At 42.6% G+C, this 20,562-nt stretch overlaps 1 protein-coding gene across 3 annotated transcripts in view; it reads right to left on the bottom strand.

Moving 5' to 3' along the window:
- PPP4R2 (protein phosphatase 4 regulatory subunit 2) overlaps positions 1–15,987 on the bottom strand; it is a 58,794-nt gene extending 42,807 nt beyond the window's left edge. The window contains exons 1-2 of one of the 3 annotated variants that reach the window (XM_060109174.1): positions 15,844–15,987; positions 14,741–14,822 (exon numbers count right to left, since the gene is read on the bottom strand). In XM_060109174.1, coding sequence (XP_059965157.1) covers positions 14,741–14,822; positions 15,844–15,877 — 116 coding nt within the window. In that variant the 5' untranslated portion in view covers positions 15,878–15,987. Of the gene's footprint in view, positions 1–2,201; positions 2,320–14,740; positions 14,825–15,843 lie in introns of those variants that run through there. The other 2 variants (XM_060109172.1, XM_060109173.1) reach the window with 2 other exon arrangements.
- Positions 15,988–20,562: the final 4,575 nt, after the last annotated feature.

Genomic DNA, 20,562 nt, shown 5'->3' with positions numbered 1-20,562 from the left:
GGTCTGGGAGGATCCCATATGCCGCGGAGCGGCTGGGCCCGTGAGCCATGGCCGCTGAGCCTGCGCGTCCGGAGCCTGCGCGTCCGGAGCCTGTGCTCCGCAACGGGGGAGGCCACAACAGTGAGAGGCCCTCATACCGCAAAAAAAAAAAAAAAAAAAAAAAAATCTACAAACAATAAAAGCTGGAGAGGGTGTGGAGAAAAGGGAACCCTCTTGCACTGTTGGTGGGAATGTAAATTGATACAGCCACTATGGAGAACAGTATGGAGGTTCCTTAAAAAACAACAAATAGAACTACCATACGACCCAGCAATCCCACTTCTGGGCATATACCCTGAGCAAACCATAATTCAAAAAGAGTCATATACCACAATGTTCATTGCAGCACTATTTACAATAGCCAGGACATGGAAGCAACCTAAGTGTCCATCAACAGATGAATGGATAAAGAAGATGTGGCACATATACACAATGGAATATTACTCAGCCATAAAAAGAAACGAAATTGAGTTATTTGTAGTGAGGTGGATGGACCTAGAGTCTGTCATACAGAGTGAAGTAAGTCAGAAAGAGGAAAACAAATACCATATGCTAACACATATATATGGAATCTAAAAAACAAACAAAAAAATGGTCATGAAGAACCTAGGGTTAAGACGGGAATAAAGACACAGACCTACTAGAGAATGGACTTGAGGATATGGGGAGGAGGAAGGATAAGCTGTGACAAAGTGAGAGAGTGGCATGGACATATATACACTACCAAACGTAAAATAGATAGCTAGTGGGAAGCAGCCGCATAGCACAGGGAGATCAGCTCGGTGCTTTGTGACCACCTAGAGGGGTGGGATAGGGAGGGTGGGAGGGAGGGAGACGCAAGAGGGAAGAGATATGGGGATATATGTATATGCATAGCCGATTGACTACGTTATAAAGCAGAAACTAACACACCATTGTAAAGCAATGATACTCCAATAAAGATGTTAAAAAAAAAAAAAAGAACTATGCATACTGTCTGCTCCCAGGTCCTAACAGAGCTCCTAAAACCCTTGAAAATAAAGGTCCTAAGAGAATCTTCTGTTGTAATATTTAGTCTCTGGCCCCAGTTCCTGACACAGAGCTACTAAATCCCTTGGAATTTCCTGGGTGATAGAAATGTCTTTTATTCTAATGAGGCAACTCTGACTCTTGGTAGGCTCCTAGATGGGGGCTGGTCACCAGAAAGATGGAGTCATGATTAGAAGCTTGGAACTTTCAACCGCACTTCCCACTGTCATTCTCTGGAGAGGGGCTAAAAGTGGAGTTAATCATCGATCATGCCCACTTCATGACCCCTCCATAAACATCTATCAACTATGGGGATCAGAGAGGTTCTGGGTTGGTGAGCAAGAATGCATCCACCTGCCGGGAGGGTGGTGCACCCAAACTCCACAGGCGTCTGTGCTCAGGACCCTTCTGGACCTCACCCTATGTATCTCTTCATCTGGCTACTCCTTCATAACCTTGAACATCCTGTGTAATATTAATAAACGAATAATCTAGATAGTAAACTTCCTGAGTTCTGCGAGCCACTCTAGCAAATTAACAGAACCTGAGGAAGGGGTCATAGAAACCTCTAATTTTTAGCCTGCTGGTCAGAAACACACGTATAACAACCTGGACTTGTGACTGGTGTCCGAAGGGGGTAGGTAGGTGGCAGTTTTGTGGGACTAAGTCCTTAACATGTGAGATCTGATGCTAACTCCAAGTAGAAAATGGCACTACTGAATTGTCAGAGACTCAGGTGGTAGCACATATCTAACGTCAAGTGTTGTGAGTATGACCAGCAAGGAGAAAGAGTTCTAGACAATATGTGATTAGATAAAAGGCAAAACATTTGGGACTTTCATCTTAACTGAAAGTCAGGAAAGAGAACACTTTAATTAAACTATCAAATCTTCAATAAGTAGTATTTATTTCCCACAATCAGACTTTTCTAAGTTTGTCAAATAGAATCCTGAAAGGTATCAATAAAACTAGAAGCCTTGGTTAAAGACCTTGATGGTCTTATCATACCCATCACTATTTTTATTTCACAGGTCACAGAACAAAACTATTAGACACTTTTTAAAGCTTAACGTATGCTTTTTCCTATGAAGCAGAATCTTTCAACCTCAGCACTGAGATTTTGGGTCTGATAACGCTTTGTTGTTGGGTGTTACCCTGTGCACTGTAGCATTCTTGGCTTCACACTATATGCCAGTTGCGTCTCCCACTTGTAACAACCAAAAATGTCTCCAGACGTTGTCACCCCTGGTTGAGAACCACTGTTAAGAATGACTGAAACAGAAAGTGAAATAAATATTACAGAATTAAATGCAAATTCGAAGAAAAATCCCACATCTCAAAAATCTCACACATCTTCAATTACTTTTACTTAGACACCATCAGTATTTTACTTACATTTAAATAAAAGTATGTATTTATTCAAAACTAATTTTAAGATAGTAGGAAACAATCTTAAGATACATCCCTTTTTTGGGGTAGTATTTTCATTTCTTCTGCTTGACTAGAACTTTATGACACTTTTGAGATCTCAGCGAGTTCTCAGTATTCAGCCAACCTAAGGACAGAATGTAGTTTTGTTTTGTTTTTTTTCCTCTCAAACTAACTGGTTGTTTTGGCCTATTTACAAATAAATAGACCAGGACCACATGTGGGGGGGGGGTGTGGTTTACCAGGACAAAATTTCAAATACAGTCATAAAAATGAAAGACATTGCTCATACTTTGTATCTGAAGTTTCTTTTACTGATAAATATGCCTACCTGTCTTTGGAATGTGAATAAAAAGATACATGCCAGAAATAACAATTCAATCCACCCATTATAACAAAGACTATCCTTTGCTATACAGTCTAGACCATCCTTTTTAAACAACTTGCTGCTTGAGACTGTCTTTTTCTTTTTTTTTTAGAATGAGATTTTTTTTTTAATTTTATTTTATTTTTGGCTGCGTTGGGTCTTTGTTGCTGTGCGCAGGCTTTCTCTAGTTGCGGCGAGCGGGGGCTACTCTTCGTTGCGGTGCGCGGGCTTCTCATTGTGCTGGCTTCTCTTGTTGCAGAGCACGGGCCTAGGCACGCGGGCTCAGCAGTTTCAGCTTGTGGGCTTACTTGCTCCACGGCATGTGGGATCTTCCCGGACCAGGGATCGAACCCGTGGTTCCCTGCACTGGCAGGTGAATTCTTAACCACTGCGCCACCAGCGAAGTCCTTGAGACTGTCTTAAACTCAAATTATTCCTGGGCCTCCCTGGTGGCGCAGTGGTTAAGAGTCCGCCTGCCGATGCAGGGGATACGGGTTCGTGCCCCGGTCTGGGAGGATCCCATATGCCGCGGAGCGGCTGGGCCCGTGAGCCATGGCCGCTGGGCCTGCGCATCCGGAGCCTGTGCTCCGCAACGGGAGAGGCCACAACAGTGAGAGGCCCGCATACCGCAAAAAGAAGAAAAAAAAAAAAAAAAAAAAAATTATTCCTAACACAACAAAAGTATAACTTATTTAGAAGTTAACTTTATCCAGGTACTCTATTATTTTATCAATAAAAATCTAGCAAAAAAAACTAAGGAACAAATCATAGCTTAATAAATGAGGGAAACAGAAAACTACAAATAGCAATAAACAAATGGAAAGATGCTGGCATAAAATAAAAGAAAGCAAATTAAAATGAGATACCATTTTTCATCTATCAGATTTTCAGACTTAAAAGCTTAATAATGTTCAGTACTGATACTGGACAGGTAACTCTGATACACTGTTTCTATAGACATATGTTGAAACAAAAGGATTTCTGAAGGCCAGATAATAATGCACATAAAGTCCAACCCATAAATCCCATTCTTGCATCTGTGCCAACATAATTATGCTCACTTAAGCATTGTTTTAACTGTAAACAATCTTTAAGACCATCAAAGGGGACAGGTTAAATGAATTACAATACAGCCAAAATGATGGAATACTATGCCACCCAAAAAATGATGTGTTTCAATAAGACATACACAAATTGCAGAAGTATGATACAATATTTTTTAAAAGAATTAACATATATGCATAGAAAAATTCTATTAAGAATATACATGAAACAGGTTAACAACAGTCTAGTTTGATTTTTCTTTTTTCTTGTAAGCACTTTTGTAATAAAAAACTTTTAAAACTAGACAGGCTTATCTAAAGGAGTATTAATTTCCATAATCTTTGTACATGAGCTTTTTCATATTATGGGCACAATAATAATTATTTAATTTATGTGATCCATTAAACTCAAAATGCAGTTATTCTCACCAAACTTGTTAACCAATATGGAGATGTGAATTTTAAAAGCATATATATGATATTCTCCATATTTAAGATACTTTCAGAAACACTGAAAGTTCTACAAGTATTTATATTTACCACCTGTCCATATACTCACCTAATATCAATATTTTGGATTTTTTTTTCTTTTTTTTTTTTTTTTCTGCGGTACGCGGGCTTCTCACTGCTATGGCCTGTCCCGTTGTGGAGCACAGGCTCCGGACGCACAGGCTCCGGACGCGCAGGCTCAGTGGCCATGGCTCACAGGCCCAGCCGCTCCGCAGCAGGTGGGATCTTCCCGGACCGGGGCACGAACCCACGTCCCCTGCATCGGCAGGTGGACTGTCAACCACTGCGCCACCAGGGAAGCCCCTTTTGGAATTTTTTAAAGTGGCCAAATCCTAGCTGTGGCATTCACTTCTGCCATGTGCTAGAGCAACTAAGATAGCAAAACCAAATGCCACAGACAATATTTACAAGAAAAGTGGATGACAAGGTAACAAGGTATTATCCCCATGAACCCTCTAACATGAACAGTTAGGATAAGATTAGAGGGGTATTAATAGCTATACAGGAGCAAGAGAAAGACAACTTGTCTTACAACAGATTAACAGGAAAACCCAGGGTTCACCAACAGTCTTCACTGGGGAAAAAAGAAAACCAGGCCACATTCTATCCATATTTAAGATTACTCCTTGCAGAAATACTCTTAATGTGCAAAGGCCCTAGAAAAGGCGGACTAGTCTCCACTTAAAGAACCACTTTGAGAAAAGAAATACCTACAATCTCAAAAGTTATCCTGGAGTCCTCATGAATAATATCCCTAAAATAAGACCAGAATAAAACTATCTCCAGAAATATTAAATTCACTTTAGCACAAACAATTCTGAATAGAAATATTTTGTTGTTAATAAAAAAGCTACCTCACCCGCCTTCCCAGCAGTACACAACAGTGCAAAAATTACAAATACACCTGTAAGACTTCTTATGTATCTCAAATTTCAAATCCTTCTATAATATGTAGTTTCTCGTTTCATCACCTGTAAATATTATCACCTATCTCCCAATACCTTAAAGGTAAGATTTTGGAGTGACAGAATAACAAATCCAAGATGCATGTATTAAAGAGGCTTACACATTCCACCTAAAATACATACATCAGCTCATCACCTATATGCTTCATATGTATACTGCAAAATTAAAATTACTGAAAGGTTTCAGCATTGGGGGTCACCAGAACATGATCAAAATCGCAAATGTTAGGGTACATCAAGTCACCTACCTTACTGACCCTTTCAAGAAGTATCCCCTAACATAGTTTTTCTTAAACCACAAACCACCACACCCAACCTCCCCATACTTGCCACAATCCCTCCCCCAGGAAACCACCTGTGGTGTCAGTGCCTAGAAGGTCACATTACCCACATTATACCAAAGCACAAGGAAAGGAGGGGTGGACAGCTATGCGGGATCTGGCTTAGGTAAGCAGCATGAAAGTCTTAGAATTTACAAAAATAACAGTGGTAATAGATTCCTATTTGAAGCTATACCAAATGTATAGCTTCAAATTCTAAGTAGTTTTGTAAGGATTCTAAGATAGCTACAGTAAACAGGAAAGATGTGAGAAGACAACTGAACAAGTGACAAGTGGTATAAAGTACTGGTTATGGGAGAATCTGAAGTCAGAATGGCTGAGTTTAAATCCCAATTCTGTCACCCACCAGCTGCACAATCAAAATTATTTAAGTTCTGCAAGCCCCAGTATCCTTATTTTTAAAAAGGAGACAACTACTTCAAAGAGTAGTTGTGAAGATTAAATTAGGGTAGGCATATGAAACATTTGATAGTGCCTGGCACAAAAGAAATGTTCATTAAAAGTTTGCCTTTTAGGAAGAAAAAAACCCGGTAACCCAAAACAGAAGTTATTATGTGAAAGTCCTAGTCCCTTAAAGATTTCTGATTCACCACTTTAAAATCAATCAAAGACTCTAACTAGGTAGGAGTACTCACAAGCACCACATGCAACAAAAAATAACATTAGGAGAATAAGATTTAAAGAGTCAAAATACTCAAGAGGCTCCACTCCCTGCAGGGAGCCCAGACAAATCATAGGGAGATAGTACAGGTACAGGTATGCACAGTCTAAGTCAGACCTGGCTACAGGAAAGAAGGAAACGATAATAGCTGAAGCAAAGTTTTGGCAAGTAAAATGAACAGCTAGCTCAGTCACAAGTATAAAGAAGCTTGATGAGATCAGGGAACTCTTGGACCTGAAAACAGATCACTGTTACTCGTCAGTATGTTTTCATTCTTAGGATTTCATTTCAGTAAGCTGCAAAAACTTTTAAGCATCAAAACTGCTATTAAATACATGTTATTTTTACTATGAATTTTTATTTCTTATATCACAGTATATAAACAAGGCATCTAAGATCCGTTGAATGCCTGCTATTTCACAAAAGCTCTGCGACCTAAGTGTTGTTATTCATATTTTCATCTGGGGAACAGAAGAAAAGAGGGCCTAGGTGACTAACTTGTTCCATCATGGTCATTCAAATAGGTTACAATGAAACTAGAATTTTAACCAGGACAGCCTGCTAACCTAGAGTCAAGCAGATTATAAGCACAGAGACAACAGAGATACCTTGACATACACAGCTCCAAGTGTGTCTTCACTCTACAATAAAGCTATCCCCCTCGCCCCCCCCAACAAAGTCAAACTGGTAAGTGGTAACAAAAAAGCTCTACTTGAACTACCACATATATGGCACATTTTTTAAAAGCAATGGGTCACTATTACTATTATTTTACATTTTTACTGAGACTTAAATTAGCTCTTATACACTTTACAGTCAATGGTGTACGTTCTCAATAATATTCAATCTATTTTGGTAGGAATGGAGTTTGGAGGGTGGTTACAAGCGTCAAACCCAGGCAGCCTGATATACGAAAAGGATCGCTGTAGGTGAAACCAGAGAGAACAAAGATGAGCAACTGAACACATCGGAAGACCTAGCACAAATGAAGATCTCAAACACATTTCTCACATTCATCAGGTATTTTAACGTACAATGCTTTCACAGGCATATGTATTAAATAAAATAACAGTCAATGTGCTCCCCTTCAACTGTCTATACTCTGTTTTAGTAAGTGATTTAAGCTTTTTTGCTATTGATACTGATTTAGGTAGACAGACACAAACATACACACTCACTCACTCACCCCCCATTCCCCCCAATAATAAACTCCCATATCAGAAAGGTAAAAGACCTACAGTCCACAGAACAGAGGGAAACCACTGTAAATCTGGACCATAAATTCCTCATCTTCTTACTAATAAGATGTTTTGAAGCCACATGAAGTTGGTGATAGGCTTTCAGTAACAGTCCGTAAGCATTATGAACTCCAATTTACTGGCAGGCACAAAGAGGATCTCTGGGTATAGATAAAAAGGCACACATGTAGGTAACACTAAGACAGACACTCTGGGAACCACTCTGTGGCTCTCGTGCGTTAGTGGTAACACAGACTGGTCTCTCTCATTCAAGTGATTCTCAAGTTTTTTACTGTCTCCAAACCACTAACCTATGTAACATACTCCCAAGAGGTAACATCCTCACCAACAGCAGACATTTAACGACAACCACTGTGCCTGTGCCCCACCCTTTACCACTGTTACTGCAATACCACCCCTGGTAACTCCTGCCACAACACAGACTCCCACAGGCTTCTGAAATGGAAGGAAACTTGGAAATCATCTTTTGTAAGCTCCTCATTCAGTACCTGAGGGAAGTGTGGCCCACAGTAATTTAAGTGACTTACTGGAGACTAAAATAGTAGCTATGGGGAGGAGGGAGTTGTCACTATGCACTAGTCACAGCGTTAAGCACTTATAAAGTATAAACTCAGTGAATCCCCATAACATCCCTTGAGGTGGATTGACTTTATTTCCCATATCTTACGATAAGGACATTAAGGCACAGAGGAGTTGGCCTTGGTGACAGAGTAACTCAGTGGCAGAGCTGGGAATTCAACCCCAGGTCTGTCTTGTGCTCTCGTGACTCTCCAACCAGAGCTCGTTCCACAAGATTAAGGACCTCAGACTTGTTTCATGAGCCAAATGCACTCTGTTTATGCCCAACACACAGACAATTCTAACTTTTACCCTCTCCCAAATTTTAGCATCTATAGCTACATATTTTCATTTATTCAAGTCCTCACAAAAGCTGAAGCAACTACATGGTATAAACCCCATTTCTGAAGTGAGGAAACAAGCTCACAAATTATTTGCCCTAATTCACACAGCTAATTCTGACAAGTTAATTTCAGAATCAAGCCATGCTCCTTCCCAGAATGACGTTACCACACGCTAACTCTCATGAAATTAGAGGACTAGCCAACTACTAGTAAAAACTGGACTGAACATGGAAAATATGAACTCACCTGCACACCAAAAAGATTGACGATTTGAAGTTAATTCCAGTCAGAAAACAGAGTTGACACATCTAGCTTCCAGTGCATCACGCAGTAGATTTTGTACAGCGCACATGACACATCAGATTTACAGGTTTGATGTGATGAAACAAATGAAAACAACTACAATTTTCTTCATGTTCCTATCTTAATCACTGCAGTTACTATATTTAGATGCAAAAGGGCAACCATTTAATATCTACTGAAAATCTACTGTGCTTCCTCTGTGTACCACTGTGATAATGGTACATGATAGGAATTTAGGTGGCACATGGGTAATTCATATTAATATTTTAGTATTTACAGATTTTAAAACGACATAGAAAAATATAACTAATGCAACAAACCACTGGTTTCAGACCTCCTTATCTCTCACAAGACTAAGAGGAAGAAATTAACACGTTGATTATACTTCTGGGGAGGGATCAAATGAGGGCTTAATCTCTATCTGTAGTATTCTTCCATCTTAAAAAAATCTGAATAAAAGTAAGCTGACCTCAAAAAGAACATTAAGTAAATAATTATACAGATGCTACAAGGATGTGGCAAAAAATCCCAAAGATAGTATGTGAAACTGACATTTTAGAAATAATGTTCAAGTGTTTGATACTACGTTACACAAAACAAAATTCCCTCCCCAAAGAAAGCCACAGAAGAGGGATCTAACAGTCACATGGACTTAAGGAGATTTTATTTATAATAATGCAGATCTCAGTTGTTGATTACTACTACTTTTTAAGTAACTTTTATTTTCTTAGTAGTATTTCAAAATTGTTGAACACATGGGCTTCCCTGGTGGCGCAGTGGTTGAGAGTCCGCCTGCCGATGCAGGGGACACGGATTCGTGCCCCGATCCCGGAAGATCCCACATGCCGCGGAGCGGCTGGGCCCGCGAGCCATGGCCGCGGAGCCTGTGTGTCCGGAGCCTGTGCTCCGCAACGGGAGAGGCCACAGCAGTGAGAGGCCCGCGTACAGCAAAAAAAAAAAAAATTGTTGAACACAAAGTTTGAAACTGCAAGGAGGAAAAAAAAGTAGACTCGATATAAGCATTATCAACACAATAACAGCTACTATTTATTGACTAAACTAATAATGTTAACACTGTTTATGAAGCAGTGTATTTCCATATATTATGTACTCATGCTATGAGGTAGTATTATTATTCCCTTTTATAGATGAGGAAACTAACTTAACAGGGACTGACTTAAAAAGTTCTCTTAGGGAATTCCCTGGTGGCACAGTGGTTTACAGTCCGCCTGCCAACGCAGGGGACACGGGTTCAAGCCCTGGTCCGGGAAGATCCCACATGCCACGGAGCAACTAAGCCCATGCGCCACAACTACTGAGCCTGCGCTCTAGAGCCCGCGAGCCACAACTACTGAGCCTGCGTGCCGCAACTACTGAAGCCCACGCGCCTAGAGCCCATGCTCCGCAACAAGAGAAGTCACTGCAATGAGAAGCCCGCGCACCACAACGAAGAGTAGCCCCGCTCGCCACAACTAGAGAAAGCCTGCATGCAGCAACGAAGACCCAATGCAGCCAAAAATAAATTTAAAAAAAAACGAAAAAGTGCTCCTAAATAGTGTAATTCTGAGAGGATGGCAGAGGTGCTACAATTTTTCATTTCTCCAAAACCCCTTATGTCAAACGTAACTAGACAGCAAACCCAAAACCAATAAGCAAAAACATTTACAACAAAACTCCCTGACAAGGTTATCTCACAAACCCCAAAATGTAAGTTAATGAGGAAGAACTTATGGTCACATGACCTGTACCATTATCAGAATCTGTACAAGAGAAAACAGAAGTCGCAGTGAACCGGAAGGGCCTACAAATAGGAGAACCACAAAATAGCCAACAGGTGTTCACAAGAAATCATGGCAGGTCAATGTGAGAACAGTAGCTGAAACTGAGATAGGTTTTGCCCACGCACAGTAATAAGTGAAGAGAAAGGACCTCCAGTGAGGGCTGAAAGGGACAAAGTCTTGCTTCATGAGCTCTTGAAAGTGACCCACCAGAGCTCCCATCCCGAGGAGACCCCAAAGACAAGAGAAAGAGACAACAGAGATGAAGGAAAGACAAGGTCCAAATAAAAGTATTGATAGAACAGAGCCTAGAAATTTCAGAAAGAACGCTCTATATTCTAACACTTCACAAAAATAATGAGCAAACTCTGTGAAGTTAGGACAGCTACTCTGAACCAAACCTCCTCCTCAAAGTGCAGAAAAACTATTTTCACATAAAAATGCAAAACAGAAAAATATCAAGATCAAATCTAATATGAAATTGTTGTAAGAAAAAAGGAGAATAAGGAGCAAAATAACATCCCTCAAGACAGCAAATGGAAGCTAGAAAGACTTGCTCAGAAACAGATCAAAACCTTGTGCTATTTTCAAAATGAGCTAAACACATTGAGAAAAATGATACAAGTCAGAATTAGAGAAACTCAGAAAATGAAGCAATAGAATACAGAAAAGAATCAGAAAAGAATTACTTCAGGAAATAAAGACTAAACTAGAAAGCACACAAGAACAAATGATCAAAACACACAGTGCAGTAAGAATCCCTCAAAAGAGGAAATTTTAAAAAATCAAAATGGAATTAAATTTAAAATTTCACTTTAAAAGACACTGTTAAGAGAATAAAAAGACAAGCCACAGAGTGGTAGCAAGTATTTGCAAACCACATTAATAAAGAATTTGTATCCATAACATATAAAGAACGCTCAAAACCCAATGACAAATCAAACAACCCCATTTTAACATGGGCAAAAATGTGAAGAATCAATTTACTAAAGGAGATATACAAACAGCAAATAAATACATGAAAAGATGCTCAACATCATTAGTCATTGGGCAAATACAAATTAAAACCACTATACAATAGGCACCTATTAGAATATCTAAAGTGAGAAAGATTGACCGTACTAAGTGTTGGAAAGGATATGGAGAAACTATATCAACTCCCATGATACTGGTGGAAAAGCAAATTGGCACAATCACTCAAGAAAACAATTCAGTAGTTTGTAAAGTTAAACATACATGTACCATATGATCCAACCATTCCACTCCTGGATGGATTTTTACCCAAGAAAAAAAAGAATGCATACAAAGACACATACACAAATGTTCACAGTAGCTTTGTTTAATAAAGAAAAAACTGGGGCTTCCGGGGTGGCACAGTGGTTAAGAATCCATCTGCCAATGCAGGGGACACAGGTTTGAGCCCTGGTCCGGGAAGATCCCACATGCCACGGAGCAACTAAGCCCGCGAGCCACAGCTACTGAGCCTGTGTGCCACAACTACTGAAGCCTGCGCGCCTAGAGCCCATGCCCCGCAACAAGAGAAGCCGCTGTGATGAGAAGTCTGTGCCCCTAGATGAAGAGCAGCCCCGACTCGCCACAACTAGAGAAAGCCCGTGCGCAGCAATGAAGACCCAATGCAGCCTAAAATAAATTTATAAAAAAAAAAACTGGAAATAACCCAAACGCCCATCGACCAGTGAATGAAGCAAGAACTGTAGGATATCCATGTAATGAATAAAACTCAGAAGTAAAAAGGAATGAACTGTTGATTTCTGAACAACGTGGATCAATCTAAAATTATGTGGAGTAAAAAAAGGCAGACAAAGAATATACTGTATGATTCCATTATATAAAATTCCAGAACATGCTAACTAATCTACAGTGACAAAAAGCAGATCTTTAGTTGCCTGAGGGGAGGAGAGCACACACAGGGAGGGGAGATTACAAAGGACATGAGGAAACTTCTGCGAGTAATGGATATATTCTCCATCTGGAGTGTGGTGATAGTTTCATGAGTGTAGATGTCAAAATTTACCAAACTATACATTTTTAGTAAACTACTGCGAGTAATGGATATATTCTCCATCTGGAGTGTGGTGATAGTTTCATGAGTGTAGATGTCAAAATTTACCAAACTATACATTTTTAGTAAACTAAGCTTACTGTTTTCAATAAATGAAGTTTTTTAAAAATAAGCATTATTAAGTAAAGCTATTTTCTAAAAACAGAAATGAGGAAAAAAATCCAGGAATTCTTACCTTAAGAAACTCATCCATCCTAAAACATCAAAAAGATCTAAACTGCTATCTTTTAGATTTTCATTCTTTTATTTACAGTCTTAGAAGTTAGACAAAGCTCAGTTTAGCCATAAATGATGACAGAAACTGCAAATTTCAGTATCAAAAGTTAAGGCATGCCCATGTTGATTTAAAAAAAAAAAAAACCCAACAAAGGCTAAATAAAGCTAAATGTAAAAACACCAGCTGTCTGAATCATAAATTAAAAAATATTTTCCAAACTCCATAAAGAATCTAACACCACCAATCATTTTAATACAAAATACCCTCAGTAAATGTACAAAGACCTAAAGATTTGGGGGGGTGGGAGGGGCGGACAGGGATGGGACAACTGATGACCTTTTTAAGTCCTCTCTCAGGACAAATAATTGTCCAGAAAAATCAGGCTGAATTACCCTAGCCACTTAGTGATCCAGTCAAACAGGATATTAAAGAGCTTTCTTGTAGAAACTTTCAACTGTTTATACATTTACAGCCAAAGTATTTTATCAAAAAGGGACGGCAGTTTGTACACACCTGGTAAGAGGTGTTAAGTATTTAACTCCAAATAATCTTGTTTATCAAAACTAAGAAGTAACATGCTTTTCCTCTTGATACTGTAGAGAGGTGTAAGTTTGGACCAACTAGCAATCAATACAAACACAAATTAGTTATTGTGCATCAATTTTTTAAAATCAAGATGTTCTAAGAGACTATAATTCAGAAGCGAAAATTACCTTTCTTTCCTGAAGGGTTCCATTTTTTAAAAGCACTAAATAGAAATTTAAGATTGAACACATCACAGTCATATTCCTAAGGTGACTGGTGATTTTAATAAGCAGCAAGGAGTTTCAGCTCGTCTGCATGACCATTAAAGAGGGTTTTTTTTTTTCCTTTCTAAAATCAGGCCAGTTTATTAGACGGCTACGCTGCAACCATAAGCAAATCTTGTGAGAAATGAACATTTGCTAATAAAGCCAAAGAAAGTATACATCATTTGCTGAAGCTTACACTCTTTTATTAGGCCTCAAAAAGAATTTTAAAACTAGGCATGACGTAGAGGAGCCAAAAGAAAGCCCACTTTTTAAAACCACCCCCCAAAAAACCCTCTCCCCTTCCTGTTCCCTGCCTCCTACACAAAGACTACAAGGCACCCAATCTGCACTGCTCTCTACAAATAAAGTTAGCCTGAGTGTGAAAACAACTCCTGCCAAACAACTACACACACAACAATGAACTGAAATGTTCCTCTGAAAACAGTGCTAACTTCATAAGTTTCAGAATCACAGCATTTGGAAACAAGCCTAATAAAATGCTAAGCGTATGTTAACAAGTTAGCTATCCTAGAAAGTTTACAGGACAGTCAAGGCTGTAGCATCTGGAATTTGTCAGATAATCACCCTGAGTGCTCAAGAGAATAAATATAAGTGACACTTCAAGCACCCACATATATAAATATGACAACAAAAGGTTGGACACAGGACAATATGAGAAAAATACCACCAATAAAAGAATCTGAAACAGAATCAAATCCACAAAATTCTGGAAATAAGTCTGTTTGTTATGGCCAAAAACAGTCATAATGGAATATGCATTCTTCTTTTTCGCTGGCTCTTCTAGACTAACACATTCTAAATGCGCAAAAGCATAAAGAAAATTTTAACAAAGCTTTAAAATTCGTTACAGAGCACATACGAAGTAAATAAAGCATAGACACTTAGTAAATGCTTTAAATTACTGGAGCTTGTGCAGTTTAGACAGATGGAGTATTCACTGCTTCTGAAACACACTTCTGTCCTTTCCTGAGCAATTCTGAAGGATCCACAGATCTATAACAACCATTACATGTTTTCAACTCACATTGTTTCTCCAGTCTTGGCTACATGACAAAGAAACTGATCCAGGACCGGACAAACTTCCTTTTTCCCCCTCTTCTCGAAATCTAGACAAGGGAAGAAAGAAAAGTTATTAGTATTTCTAAAAGTCCACCAACCATTTCCAATGCCTTCCAACAACAAACTTTCCTCTCAGTCCTTCCTCATATTAAGCAGCAATTAAAAAAATTTTTTTTAATTTAGAAAAGCCTCTCAATGAAATAGCCACCTCATACTCTTCAATTTCAAATGTCACTCTTCACAGGTAAGGAGACCCCTCGTAAAGGGGGCACTCAACTTCGCCACAAACCAGCCCTAACGCAGTGCTTCTCAAAGTGTGCTCCGGGGGAACACCAGGACCACATTCATCTCAGAGACCGGCTAAAATACAAACCCCAGATCCCGACCCCACACACTGTTTATTTACGTGAAGTTCATAAATCTGCGTTTGAAGAAAACACCAGCTCCCTTTCGTAGCTGTCCCCCAATGATCCTGGGTATCAAAGCCTAATTCTCAGAACGCTGAAATCATGCTCTCCTAAGTTTGAGAACCACTGTTCTCAAGCCTGTTGCTTGGAAGGCGAGCAATTCAGAGCCGGGAAGGCGACCACCTGAGAATGAGGGCGCGTGGAAAGATGACTTCAGAAGCCCTGAAAAAGGCTCCCTGAGACACTTCAAAGTTGCTTTGCTGCCCCCTCTCCTCCCCCACCCCCCGAAACCTTTCACTTTTCTCCTCCGCCCCGTGGCCCGGCGTGCGGGGGCCTGATGGAGAACGAAGCCAGCCTGGGAGGGAGCTGCGGGCCCAAGACCCGTGCCCCGGGAGTGGGAGAGGGGCCGGGGCCCCCGCGAGAGCTTCCCGGCTCCCCTCCCCCAGCCCAGGCGCCGGCGGCCGACACAAAGCCCAGAGCGGGGCGGGAGGGAGCTGCCCACGGGGCTCCCCGCCCCCGGGGAAGCGGGAGGGGGATGGGAGCTGGGGAAGCGCGCCCCCCCCCCGCCCCAGCCCGGCCCGGCCTCGCGGAACCACTTGCCCCGAAGGGAGATAGGACCGCGGAGGGTGAGAAGGAAGGGAGAGGGGGCAGCTACCCCCACCTTTCAGCGCCTCCTGCAGCCTCTCGACGTCCATGGCTTCCCGGAGTCCCTCACAGCCTCCGCCTCCTTCCGTGGGTCTCCCGGGGACTGGAAGGCCTCCCCCCACCCCCCCGACGCCCTCCCCCTCCCTCGCACACACTCCGGCACGCAGGCGACCGGGGGGGGCACCGAAGGGAGCCGGGGGAAGCGAGCGAGAGATCGAGACCGAGAGAGCGAGCACCTCTCCGAGCCGCTACCACCAGCCCTCCAACATGGCGCCCGGCACGTCATCACGCGCACGCTCCCCGCCGCCGTCCTCGCGCCCGCGGCGCGCCCAGACCCGGAACCCGAGAGCGCGTGCGCGATGAGGCGTGTGGCACCCCCCCCCCCCCCCCCCCCCGCCCACGGCAGTCCCCCGCAGACCCGGCAGGGGCGGCCGCCCCGCCTCTCCCCCGGGATGGCCCTAGCTACCTGCGCCGACCTGAAGACGGAGTGGTCTAGGTAGGGGCGGTGGGACGCAGACCCCCTGGATGTGAGTCCCTGCCATTTGCTAGCTGTGTGACCTTGAGCAATTTACTGAGCCTCTCTGAGCCTCACTTTCCCCATCTGTACGATGAAAGCACTAGTATGGACCACCCTACAAGGTGGCTGCGAAAATCAAGTGAGAGTGTGTACACTTAGAGGTCAGAGTACGCATTTTAAAAGCACTCAGTATTACTAGTAATCGTAGCAAAAATACCTCCTTGCCTGAATCCAAAGCTCGTCGATGACCCACCCTTGAAGAGAAGCAATGCACACAGCAAAGGGATGAAAAGCTTAGGCAATGGAACCAGCTGGATTTAAAGCCCAACTCAACTGTTTGCTCCCTGTCTGACGTACTTAAACTCCGGTAGCCTCAGTTACCTCATCCGCAAAATGGAAGTTTGTAAAACAGCCCTGAGACTTGAGTGAAACGGCGATGATGAAGCCCTGAGCACACAGGGTGCCTGGAACTTAAGCACTCAGTTACTGTGGCTGCTGTTTTTATTATCATTATGATTTTGATTGCATTACATAAGCGCCCAGGAAGTTAGAGAGGGCAGAGACCTCAGAAGTACTCTCCCGCCCTGACATTTTACAAATGGGATAGCTGAGGCACGGAGAGCTAGTCTGGCAGCAGAATCCAGAACATCTGGCAACTAGCTAGTGTGTGGACATTTTTATTATCCTCTCATGTCTGTGAGCTTTTCAAGAAAAAGATACTGAACTGTTCCACCTTCTCTTCTCAAAGCCTAACACAAATCTGTGGAAGGAAGGAAGGGAGAGAGGGAGAGAGGGAGGACAGAAAGCTATTTCTTGACTGGTGTTAGAAGGTGCAAATTTGGACACAGCCATCACAAGTGTTGACCCTCTTCAAAGATAGTGGCTCTGACCCTGAACCTGGGTGGCAGATGTAGGCAAAAGGCCCCCCTGCAAAAAAATACTTTTCTGGATTTTGCCATCAGAGAACCAACCAGTCCCTAGTATCTTGAGACCCTTTCACTGTTCTAAGCATCCTGCTCAGTTACAAATAGCCTTGCAGGGGATGTATTAGGGTGGCATCACCACAGTGGGCCAACACTTTCAATGCCCTGGATTTAGTTTATTATGGGCCCTTCCAGTCTGAAGGGGCCCATCCCCTACATAGCAAAGCTTAGCCGCCACCCTCTCTGCCACCCGCTACTCTCTTTAAGCAGGTGTCTTCCCGTATGGCCTGTGCAGGACAATACAGTTGCCACTAGCCATGTATGGGTATTTAAATTTAAATTAATTAAAATTAATTTAATTTAATTTAATTTAATTAATTTAATTAATTAAAATTAAATAAAATTTAAAATTCAGTTCCTGAGTCCGTCAATGAAATTCAGTTCCTCAGTCACACTAGCCACATTACATGTGTTCAACAGGCCCATGTGGCTAGTGACTTTTGCACTGAGAGAAGATTCCATGATCGCCCAAAGTTCTTCTGGAACTTTCTGTTAGAGAACGTACCATGCTAATTTCTTCCACCTTGCTCTGTCCCTTTTCATCAGCTGTTCTCCTCACTTGGAGATGCCTCAACTTCCCAAAACTGGATAAGGTCCATGAAAGGAGACAAAGTACACACAGCAGTGAGAGCCGAAGGGAATCAGGGAAAGTTTCCCTAGAGGAAGTAGAAGCGTTTAAGCTTGAGAGCTGAATTCTGAGAGGAGGGAAGCAAGTGAAGTGGAGAGGAGATGCTTTCAAAGAGAAAAACTAGGTGCACGGGCGCTGAAATGAGACAGGAGAGCCAGGTAGGTTCAGTCTGGCTTAAGCTGAGAGTGCAAGGTCAGAAGAGGCAAGGGATGAGGCTGAAGAAATATTTTCTTTGGTTCATTTCTTCCTTCTTCCGTGGAATTCTTCTCTAGCCAGCATGCTTCCCAATGTCTGCGATTGCTAGAGCCTCCTATTGGTATTAACTCCCTGAGAGCAAAACAGAATAAAATGAGGGCCTCCCTGGTGGCGCAGTGGTTAAGAGTCCGCCTGCCGATGCAGGGGATACGGGTTCGTGCCCCGGTCTGGGAGGATCCCATATGCCGCGGAGCGGCTGGGCCCGTGAGCCATGGCCGCTGAGCCTGCGCGTCCGGAGCCTGTGCTCCGCAACGGGAGAGGCCACAACAGTGAGAGGCCCGCATACCGCAAATAAATAAATAAATAAATAAATTAATTAAATTAAAAAAAAAAAACAGAATAAAATGTGACGTCCAGCCTCCACAAATGACCCTGAAGATCCTAGCCTCCTGGGGTTCATGCCCCAGTGTAGTCTTCTCCCAGGTGAATCAGGGAGAGCGGGTCCATGTGCACAATAAGCATGGTGGAAGGGATGGTACTTGACTTCTGAGGCTAGGTCATAAAAGGTGCTGAGGCTTCTGCTCTGGGTGCTTGGATTGCTCTTTCTAGAGGAAACCAGCTACCATGTCACAAGAACATCAGAGCAGCCCTGTGGAAACGCCCAAATGGAAAGGATTGATGGCTTTAACGTGGGTCCTCCAGCCCCAGGAAATCCTTCCGATGACTGCAGCCCCAGCTGGCATCTGGACTGCAACCTTATAAGCGATCCCAAGTCAGAACCACCCATCTAAGCTGCACCTCAAGTCCTGACCCACAGAAACTATGAAAGATGACAAATGTTTATAATTGTTCTCAGCTTCTAAATTCTGAGGTAATTTGTTACACAGCACTAGATAAATAATGCACAAAGGAGAATATTAATAATAACAGCTAATATTAAGTATTCTCTATGTGTCTAGCATTCTTCTAAGCACTGTATAAAAGTGTTTAATTTAGGGCTTCCCTGGTGGTGCAGTGGTTGAGAGTCTGCCTGCCGATGCAGGGGACACGGGTTCGTGCCCCGGTCCGGGAAGATCCCACATGCCGCGGAGCGGCTGGGCCCGTGAGCCATGGCCGCTGTGCCTGCGCGTCTGGAGCCTGTGCTCCACGACGGGAGAGGCCACAACAGTAAGAGGCCCGGGTACCGCAAAAAAAAAAAAAAAAAAAAAGTATTTAATTTAATCCTTGCAAAAATCCTATAAGTGATATATGTTTTAAAATATTTATTTATTTATTTTTGGCTACATTGGGTCTTCCTCGCTGCGCACAGGCTTTCTCTAGTTGCAGCGAGAGCGGGGACTACTCTTCGTTGAGGAGCACGAGGTTCTTATTGAGGTGGCTTCTCTTGTTGTGGAGCACGGGCTCTAGGCATGTGGGCTTCAGTAGTTGTGGCACCAGGGCTCGAACCCGTGTCCCCTGCATTGGCAGGCAGATTCTTAACCACTGCGCCACCAGGAAAGTCCCCCTATATGTGATATTATTATCACCACTTAACGTAAGAGAAAACTAAGGTATAAAGAAGTGAACTAACTTGTCCAAGGTCACACAACTACACAGGCAAGGGACTGACCCATGATTCAAAGCCAGACTGGTTTCAGAGGCTCAGACTGTTTCTTGTCCTCAAGAAGTTTGCAAACGACCAGGAGAGATAAGACATAGACTCTGATGCAAAGTAGAAGGCAAGTATGCAAATCAGGTGGTCAGAGGCCTGTGACATCTCTTTCAGGCAGAGATAGAAGTTTACTATTTCGAAGGGCCTCACTTAAAGACTGGAAAGGATTTGCACCAAAAGAGAAGAGGCTTCCAGGCAGAGGGAACGCTATTAACCAGGCAAACTGTCCGTGAGGGCCTCCTAGGTACCACAGAGAACACGTGCTTGGAATCTGTTCCCCCGCAGAGTCAGGGTGTAATGGAAGAGATGTCCTTAAATGCAAACATGCAAGAAGACTGGCCCGTTCCTCTGAGGGTACACAAGAGGGGAAAAGCCTGATGACACAGAGGAGAAGGTAGAAGATAGAGACAGAAGAAGAACGGGAAAGAGAAAACAGCTAGGACTGTGTCAGAAAAAAATGTGCAAGGATCTTCAAATAAAGGGAGAAAGATTGGAGTTGGGCCATCCCTCTGAGATAAGCCTGTGGGTGTAAGGTCGGATCTTAACATCGCGAAACAGAGGAAAGCTTCAAGTGAGCTTTATTAGGGGGCGCACCCGGGCAAGGGTTGGGCAAGGTTTTATAGGGGAAGAAGGGAAAGGGGTGTGGTGAATCTGGGAGGGCGCAGGGTATTCCTTATTTGGTGGTCTCTTCGGGTATCATGGCAATATCTGGTGCCGGTTGCACCAGTCTTGGAAACGCTAGTCCCGCCCCTCGAAAGGCG

This window comes from Mesoplodon densirostris, chromosome 10, assembly GCF_025265405.1.
Source record: "Mesoplodon densirostris isolate mMesDen1 chromosome 10, mMesDen1 primary haplotype, whole genome shotgun sequence".
Taxonomy (NCBI): Eukaryota; Metazoa; Chordata; class Mammalia; order Artiodactyla; family Ziphiidae; genus Mesoplodon; species Mesoplodon densirostris.
This window is presented reverse-complemented; position numbering and strand designations above follow the sequence as displayed.